This window comes from Myiozetetes cayanensis, unplaced genomic scaffold (assembly GCF_022539395.1).
Source record: "Myiozetetes cayanensis isolate MyiCay16 unplaced genomic scaffold, myiCay2020 scf30, whole genome shotgun sequence".
In the NCBI taxonomy this organism is placed as follows: domain Eukaryota; kingdom Metazoa; phylum Chordata; class Aves; order Passeriformes; family Tyrannidae; genus Myiozetetes; species Myiozetetes cayanensis.
Window position 1 is genome coordinate 223,312 of NW_026087522.1, and position 8,675 is coordinate 231,986.

At 64.2% G+C, this 8,675-nt stretch overlaps 1 protein-coding gene across 1 annotated transcript; it reads right to left on the minus strand.

Moving 5' to 3' along the window:
- On the minus strand, positions 1 to 7,443 carry PROM2 (prominin 2). The gene is made up of 23 exons (XM_050325722.1): positions 7,209 to 7,443; positions 6,864 to 6,913; positions 6,538 to 6,740; positions 6,325 to 6,445; positions 6,062 to 6,125; positions 5,891 to 5,980; positions 5,603 to 5,802; positions 5,017 to 5,091; positions 4,872 to 4,935; positions 4,598 to 4,757; positions 4,056 to 4,208; positions 3,590 to 3,713; positions 2,960 to 3,051; positions 2,792 to 2,876; positions 2,520 to 2,666; positions 2,344 to 2,415; positions 2,156 to 2,248; positions 2,003 to 2,056; positions 1,603 to 1,683; positions 1,353 to 1,421; positions 1,102 to 1,191; positions 480 to 586; positions 1 to 371 (listed from the first exon to the last, which is right to left on the minus strand). Exons 1-23 carry the CDS (start codon positions 7,441 to 7,443, stop codon positions 308 to 310), a joined length of 2,493 nt encoding a protein of 830 aa, XP_050181679.1. The 3' UTR covers positions 1 to 307.
- Between the last annotated feature and the right edge of the window lie 1,232 nt (positions 7,444 to 8,675).

An 8,675-nucleotide genomic window follows, 5' to 3' on the forward strand; every position in this document is an offset into this window, starting at 1 on the left:
GGTCTGTGAGGGGTGAGCTGGTGGAGAGAGAGAAATGGGGACCCTTCCCCTGCACCCTGGATCAGCCGGGCTCTGGGAGCATCCCTGAGGGGTCCTTAGACCCCCAGGGTGCAGAGGAGGGACCCCAATCTCCACAGAGCACCCCTCGACCGGGAAGGATGTCACACCCCAAAGGACACGGAGGAAGACACGTCAGAAGGATCTGATGCCCTGCAAAGACGTCAGAGGGATCTGGAGCCCTGCAGTGGCAGGGCACAGGTTCGGTGGGAGCTCGTGGGGTGTGGGGCACACCCAGCAGACCCCTATCCTAGAGCTTGAGTGCTGTGACACGGGGGATGTGGAAGGGACAGGTCTCCTCTGAGCCCGTAGAGCTGCAAAGGAGAAGAAAACATGGGGGAGTCAAGGAGGAACTGAAATCCCCCTTTCCTTGTGTCCTCCCACAGCCCACCCTGTGCCCACCCCATGCCCACCACACTCACATGAGCCGGTTGCGGATGGGGCGGAAGTGTTTGGTGAGTCTGATGGCAAAGATGATGTTGGGGATGAGGAAGAAGGTGCAGCACCCCAGGCTGAACCAGAAGGCATTCTGCAAGGAGAGAGCACGGGGGTCCTGCTGAGCTGGGGGGAAGGGATAGCCCCCAGGCTCCGGAGGGGCTCGGGAAGTGATGGAATCACAGGATATGCCGAGTTGGGAGGTTCCCACAAGGATTATCAATCCAACCCTCAGCCCTGCACAGGTCCATCCCCAAGGGTCACCCCCTGTGCCCCAGAGGATCATCCAAACCCTCCTGGAGCTCTGGCAGCCTTGGGGCTGTGCCCACTGCCCTGGGGAGCCTGTTCAGTGCCAACCACCCTCTGGGGGAAGAACCTTGCCCTGAGATCCACCCTGAGCCTGCCCTGACACAGCTCCAGCCATTCCCTGGGGGCTGTCCCTGGTCCCCCCAGAGCAGAGCTCAGTCCTGCCCCTCCTCTACCCCTGCCCAGGCAGTTGTGACTGCAGTGAGGTCTCCCCTCAGTCTCCTCCAGCTGAACGCACCAAGTGCCCTCAGTGTCCTCACACCGGCCCTTCCCAGGCCCCCTCCGGAGGGATGGGATCCTTACCCAGGGCTCAGCGATGCGGTCGCACAGGATGACCCTCCCGTTGTCCAGGGCCGTTGCCAGGGGCTGGCACGAGGCCACGTCCTCCCTCAGCTGGAACAAGGGGTGGAGAAGAGGCATAAACGCTCCCCTGGCTCGGGGTTGGGGGATGCATTTTGCTGCCCAGGCTCAGCTCGGGGACTTCGTGTGGGATCTGGGGGGGGTGGTCCTGGCCCCAAAGAATCCCCCTGGGGCGAAGGGGAGGGCTCACTCACCGTCTGCCCCACCCAGTTGAGGTACTGGGTGAAGTACCGCAGCTCCTTCCTGGTGAAGCAGCCGATCTCCTGGGAAGGGGGAAGGCAGCGTGGAGGGGCAGTGCCGTGATTTCCAGCCCTGCTCCGACCACCTCTGGGCTAATGTCAGGCTTGGAACAAAGAGCTGGAGGCTTCGGGTGCTCCTTCCCCTCTTGCACTCTTTCCTTCTGGAATTTTGTACCCCCCGAGGGCTCATCCATCCCCGCCTCACCTGCCGCAGGATCTGCTGGGCTTGCGCGGGCAGCCGGGCTTCCACCGATGCTGTGGTGGCCAGTGTCCTCCTCACCCGCTCCTGGGGGGGCACAGCAAGGGCAGAGCACCCTTAGAGCAGGGAGCAGCAGGATGGGCACCCAGGGTGCTGGGAGCAGGCAGTGCCAAGCTCTGAACTGGGTCTGGTTGCCGGAGGGCAGGGAAAAAGAGGGATGTGCCCCTGTTGGGGGGGGATTTCTGATTTGCATCAGCAAATCTAATCACCAAAGGAGACTGATCCCCCGGCTGGTGTTTTTCCTGGCTCTCCCATCACCCTGTAACTGTTCTTTTTTGGGACACTGGCAGACAGGACCCGTAGGGCACCAGGTGTTTTTTGGAGCTGGAGGAAGATGTGGAAGTACCTTGAGGTGCGGCGCCAAGCGGGAGAGGAACTGGACGCTTTCCCCCAGCTTTGCCTGCGGGATAGTGAGGTGAGAAGGGTGAAAAAACCTTCAAAGGGACACCACTGGGCAGTGCCAGTGGTACCACAAGCCACCAGCCCTGCAAGGACTCACCACCAAAGCCTCCTGTGACTGCACCGTGGAGTTCTGCATCTGCCACAGGGCCCGGGCCTCGGCTCCCAGCCGTCCTGCCACCGTGCTGTTCCTCTGCGGGGGGACAGCGGGGTGAGGACACCCCCGTGGGCACAGAGGGATCCCCTGAGGGCACGGAGCGATCCCCCACCACCCACCCTGCCGCTCACCTGCATTTTCTGCAGCCCCTCCAGGTTCCTGGCCAGGCCGGGCAGGCTGGTCTGCACCACGGGGTTTTTCATCTGGGGGGAAAACGAAGTCAGTGGCTGCCCAAAACCCAACCCTGGAGGGCTGTCCCAGCATGGGGCCACATCTTGCTCCCTGTAGAGTGTCCAGCTCCCCTCACCTCCTCCTGGAAGCGCCCATAGTCCACCTCATCCAGGCCACTACGGGCGAAGGTCTCCAGGTCCTGCCTGCCCTCGCTACGCAGCAGCCGCACGTCCCCCAGGCGGGCACTGAAGTCCCCCAGGCGTTTTTGGAAGTCGGCCGTGTACTGTGAGGGTTGGACAAGGGATCCTGCAGGGCTGGGGCCAGGCACCTCCACCCCAGCAACCCCCCAGCAAAGCTCCTGCATCCCCCAAGCATCCGCCAGCAGCTCTGGCTGGTGCCAGCCCTCACCTTGGGGGTTTTCAGGTGCTCGTCCAGGTCGTAGGACCTGTCGAGCTGCAGCACCTCCCACAGCCCTGCGCCGCTCTTGCACTCCCTGGAAGGCAAAGGGACGTTGGCAGCACGATCCCAAGTTTGCCCTGGATGTGCAGGGATGGGGTGGGCTCCTGCAGCACCCACCGGTACGTGGCACTGAGGTTGGAGTCCTTCCTCAGGTTGAGCTGGCGGGTGAGGTTCATGGATGGCGGGAGATTCCCGGGGGTGTCGATGAACTGGGCCAAACAGGAGGAAAGAGAGGGTCAGGGTCAGGCACAGGCACTCCCAGCGATGATTTTGGGGATGCTCTGCCCTCACAGGTGTGTCCTGAGGTACCTCATCCCATCCAGAACTAATCTTGCCTTTATTTGTACAGTCCCCACTGCAGAGACTCACCAGTGTGTTCAGAGGGAAAGCAGTGAACAGCTCTGTGCTGGGACCTGCCTGCATGTGCACAGCCATGGGATGAGTCCTGATCTCATCCCCAATCCCCCAACCCCTCTCTCAGCACTGTCACACCACGTGCCAGCCCCAAGCACCCCAGGGATCCCCAAGGACCAGGAAACAGGGATCCCACAGGCAGCAAATTTCACAGCACAAAGGAAATTCCCTGCTGCTGATGCAAACCCAAGGAGCTCATCCTAAACTTAATCTTCTGGTCTAGGGTGGGGCTTTTCCCGTCGGGTTTAGCAGGAGGACAGAGGGTGTTTGGAACCATTTTGGTGCACACAAGCAAAGATTTCTGTGGTGTCAGGTGGATGTGTGGCCACCCACCTTATAAATCTCCTGGTTGACCCAATTCCTGCAAACCAGCGTCTGGATGTTGCCCCCGACCAGGAAGGTGGCGAAAACCAGGAGAGTGAGGAGCCAGGAGAACAGGAAAGCCAGGCCCACGCCGCTGCAGGAGGGAGAGGAGGGGGTGGCTCTGCAGCCCCACGAGGGCAGGACCGGGGCTTGTGGGGACCTGCCCTTCCAGCTGCAGCCCTGCGGCTCCTGCCCGAGCCCGGGCACGCCGGGCTGGGAAGGGCCCTGGGAGCGGGGTGTGCCAGGCAGCGGGGCCAGGGCACAGGAGCTGGCAGCTCCCAGGGAGGAGCCGCTTCTCCCACTGCTCCCGGCGCAGGCGGTGGCATCAAAAGCCTTTCCGCTGGGCCGCCTCCCAGGGCTTTGCCCTCCTGGTTTATTTTTTTTGGAGGGGGGGACGAGGTGGAACAGCCCCTCTGGGATGCAGGGGGATGCTTACACCAGGAGGAACTTGGCACCAGCCTCTCCTCGGCACTCGTAGTCGCTCGGGTCCTCCCGCTTGGAAAGCCCGTAGGTCCCCAGGGCCATTCCCGTCACGTTGCAGGCCAGGATGAGGAGGATGATGGAGCACAGCACCGTGCCAGTGATCCACCTGGGGGGCAGAGCAGCAGGGCACAGCCTCGAGAGGGTGTCCTGTCTGTTCAACCCTGAGAGCCAGCTGAGGAACAGCTTTGTACCACAAGACCGCAACGTAAAGGAGAGCATCACTTTGGAAAAGGAAGGGCTTGATCAACAACGACTTCAAAGTCTCTAAGTCCATTAAACTGATGTTACCACAGCTCAGTTTAGCAGCACACTGAGAGTAACATTTCTCAAAGTTGCTTCAAGTTGCTGAAGTTTGTGTTCATGTTTGTGTCTCGTCTGGCTTAGATGGAGCTCATTTCCCACAGCAGCCCTCACATATGGGGCTGGGGCACCAGCTGGGGCTCAGCACCCACCCCTGCTGCACCCCCTGTCCCCCTCCCTGCTCCCCAGAGTCACCTGTAGTGCTCGAAGCGCTCCACCTCCCGCAGGTAGGGCCGGCTCCGCTCCTCTGCCGTCACCAGGGCTTCACTGGCGGGCCGGGTGTAGTCGGGGAGGGGGAAGCTGTCAGCGATGGACTGCACCTTCTGTGCTGTGTGGGACAGCTCCTCCCGCAGATCTGTGGGGCCAAGGCTGTGCTGGAGGCGTGGATGGTCCCCTCGTCCCACCCTATGCCCCCTCAGATCAGGGTTTGCCCCTTGGGGGGTGTCCCTGGGCCGACCACCGCACTCACCCTGGATGACCTGAGCCATCCTCTCCACGGCCAGCTCCGGGATGGAGTTGAAGGTGCCATTGCCCTGCAAGGAAAGAGGGGTGCTGAGCTGGAGCTGCCTGAGGATGTTGGGCCCCCCTGCTCCACCCTGACCCCCCCCCCAAACCTGGTGAATCATCTCTGCAAAGTCGCTTCGGGGTAGCCCGGCCATGGCCTTCAAAACCTTCTCCACTGATGGCACCTTGGGGTGGAAGAATCACAGAATTACAGATGCTGGAAAAGACCCTTGAGATCATTGAGTCCAACCTGTGACCTGACCCCACCTTGTCACCCAGCCCATGGCACTGATGCCACATCCAGGCTCTGCTCAAACCCCTCCAGGGATGGGGACTCCACCCCCTCCCTGGGCAGCCCCTTCCAGTGACTGATCACTCTCTCTGGCAAGAACTTCTTCCCAATGTCCAACCTAAACCTCCCCTGGGGCAGCTCAAGGCTGTGCCCTCTTGTCCTGCTGCTGGTTCCTGGGAGCAGAGCCCGACCCCCCCGGCTCCCCCTCCTGTCAGGGAGTTGCAGAGAGTGAGAAGGTCCCCCCTGAGCCTCCTCCTGTCCAGGCTGAGCCCTCCCAGCTCCCTCAGCTGCTCCTCCCAGCACTTGTGCTCCAGCCCCTTCCCCAGCCTCATTGCCCTTCTCTGGACCCGAAGCAAAAACCCGTGAGCCCCAGGAGGTGGTGGGTGCCCATCGCCCCGTCCCACCTTGCCGTAGTCAGCGCCCAGCTCCAGGCTCTGTGCCCTGCCCAGGGCGCTGGCGCAGGAGGTGCAGCGGGGGTCGTCGAGCAGCGCGACCACCCTGCCCCGCCGCTCCCGCAGCGCCGGCTCCAGCTCGGCCCGCGCCGCCGCCAGCGCCCGCGAGGTCCCGTCGAGAATCTGTAAATGGTGCAGCGAGGTCTGTAGGTCTTAAAGAGAAAGCCCAGGGCTAGTTCACGCTGCTCCGGAGGCTCGGCCACCCCGGTTCCCCCCGGTGGAGCCGCGCTCCGGCCGTACCTGCAGCCCTGTCCTGCAGGTCTGAGAGCGCCGCGTAGGTCATGGCCTTGAGCTGTGAGTGGATGGAGAGCCCCACGCTCCGGCTGAGGCCTGCAAGGCACCGGGAGCCCCGTCAGCATCCCCGTGGGAAGCTCGGGGTGCGCCCTGCCCGGTGCTCCGCGCGGCGCTTACCGCCCAAATCGGAGATTATCTGCTTGCGGGGCACCTCGAACTTGTCCACCACCATCTGCACGCCCTGCCGGGAGAGAGGAGCCGCTCAGCCCGGGGGGGGAACAGCCGCGGGGAGGGGAGGAAGCCCCGCGCTGGCCATTCACAAAGCATTTTTAATGCAGCCGCGTCACCTCCTCTCGCCTCCCAAACCACTTTCCCTGAGGGAAGCGCGGCCACCTCCGGGCAGCGCCCTGTGCCGGGGGCGAGGCCGCCCGGGGACCCACCTGGGGGACGTTGGCCAGGTGCTGCCGCAGCGTGCGCAGGGTGGTCGGCACAGCCCCCAGCCCCGGCTCCATCTGCCCCTTGACCCGCTGGCTGGTGACAAAGGCGCAGGTGACGCTGATCCTGCCGGGGATGAGCGGGCGGTCAGGGCGCTGCCCCGCAGGACACGGTTCCCCTCCCTCCCCACAACACGCGGGGCGTTCCGGGGGACTCACAGGATGACGAGGGAGGTGAAGGACAGGCAGGCCAGCAGGCAGTGCCGCCGGCAGCCCAGCGAGCGCCGGTGGGCTCGGAGGCGGCCCCCGCAGCGCCGGCGGCTCCGGCAGTAGCAGAAGCACATCCCGGCCACCGGCACGGCCACGGTGAAGAGCAGGGCCACGGCGGCACAGACCACATAGCCCAGCTCGTACTGCACCACCTGCGTGACGGGAGAGCCTCGTCGGTACTGGGACACCGAGTTTGGGGTGCTCCGTGCGCCCACGTGCCCCGTCCCGGGTGGATAACGCTCCCGTGGGATCTGCCGTCCCACATCCCGGCTCACCTGCGATGTCCGCACTGATCCGGGGTCGTTCAGGGCTGCCCGGAGCAACTCTGCAAAATAAATCACGGCACTGGTGAAACAGGTCCCACCCCATGCTCCCCCAACCTTCCCGAGGCAGCAGCACCGGGATGGAGGCAACGTCCTCCTCCGTGGAGTGGCTCAGAACCCCTGGAGCAGCTCCGGACACGGGAAAAACCCTGGGATCCCTGCACCCACAGCAGTGGGATCCCGACACCCTCAGCAGTGGGATCCCTGCACCCACAGCAATGGGATCCCTGCACCCTCAGCAGTGGGGTCCCGACACCCTCAGCAGTGGGGTCCCGGCTCCCCGGGCTCAGGACTCACCCGTGGGCAGGGGGTTCTGCTGGATGAGGTCCAGGCAGCGCCGGACGAGCCCGTAGAGGGGGTCGAGCGGGCTGGGCACTCGGTGCAGCGCCGGCACCCGGATCTCGGCGTGGCGGTCGGTGAAGCGCAGGACGGTGGCAGGGCCGGCGGGGTGACACTGCTGGGTGCCCGCGGGGTGCAGCAGTGCCCAGGCCACCAGCAACACCCGGGCCAGCGGCAGCCCGGCCGCCCGCATGGCTCCGGCGGCGAGAGGAGACAGCCGGGGGGCTCCGTCAGCCTGCGAGCGGGCGGAGGGGCATTCCCGGCTCCTGGACGGCTCTCTCCAGGCTCGGCTCCTGCCCCGGGAAACCTGCCTGACGGGTCGGCCGCCGCGCACAGCCCAGACGCTGCCGTGGCTTGTTCCCCCGATGGGCTCCCCGGGGCGGCTGGGCTTGGCGGGGCTGCGTGGAGGCGTCTCCCAAACCATCCCGGGCCTGTTTCGCAACCCTCCCACTCCCCCCGGCATCCCTGAGTCACCGCCGCGGGGTCCCCGCTGTGTCCTGTCCTCCCCGCCCCTCTTTCCCAAAACTGGTGGCAAAGAGGGGTAGGGGGTGGTGAACCCCCTGTGCTCGGGCTGGAGGGTGATTGTCGCTGTCACAGCCACCTTGGAAGGGGGGATTTGGGATCTGGGCATCCCTCTGGGGGTGGAAAAGCCCTCGTGAGGGGATCTTCATCTGTGGGTGGGGTCCCTGTGTGGCAGAATCACCTTTTGGAAAAGCATCCCGAGACCTGGGGTAGCAAAGAGAGGGGAAAACAGGGGGGAACACATGGAAAGGGATGTTGGGCCCCAGCTGGCAATGCCCACTCGCCGGCCAGGGTGTGAGATGAGTTTTCCAGGCTCAGCCAGTCCCGGTCCCACACCCCGAGGCAGCCACAGCTCCTTCCCAGGGTCGGCTCCTGCTCCTCGGCCGAGCGCTAATTACAGGCTCGGCTGGAAAAGCAGGAGGTTTAACCTGATCTCCCGTTGGGGGGGGAGCAGCCCCCCTGTGCCCAGACGGCCCCGGGGCACCCCCGGAGCCGGGACCCTGCTCGGCCGGGCGGGTCCAACCGGCCCTTCCCGGCGTGGATGCTAATCCCCGTGCTTCCCCTCCCTCTGGAAAAGGGGCTCTGCTCCCAGCTGGAGGTGCCGGCACGGTTTTTCCAGGCTGGGCACAGGGAGTTGCTCCCCACCACCCTCTTGGGAGTGGGGTGCTGAGGACTGGAAAATCCTGCCCTGGCTGGGCTGGGTCCCCATGCCGGGACAAAATTCCCAGGGTCAGGAAAGCCTGGGATGTCAGCATGGTACATTTATATGTGTGTCTGTGCATGGCAAAGCAGCCTCGGCTGCCCACACTGGGGTGGGGATGGGGATGCCAGTGATGATTTCCCATTCCCAACACGATTTCCACTCCCACCATGAATCCCATGCCCATGACGATTTCCCATTCC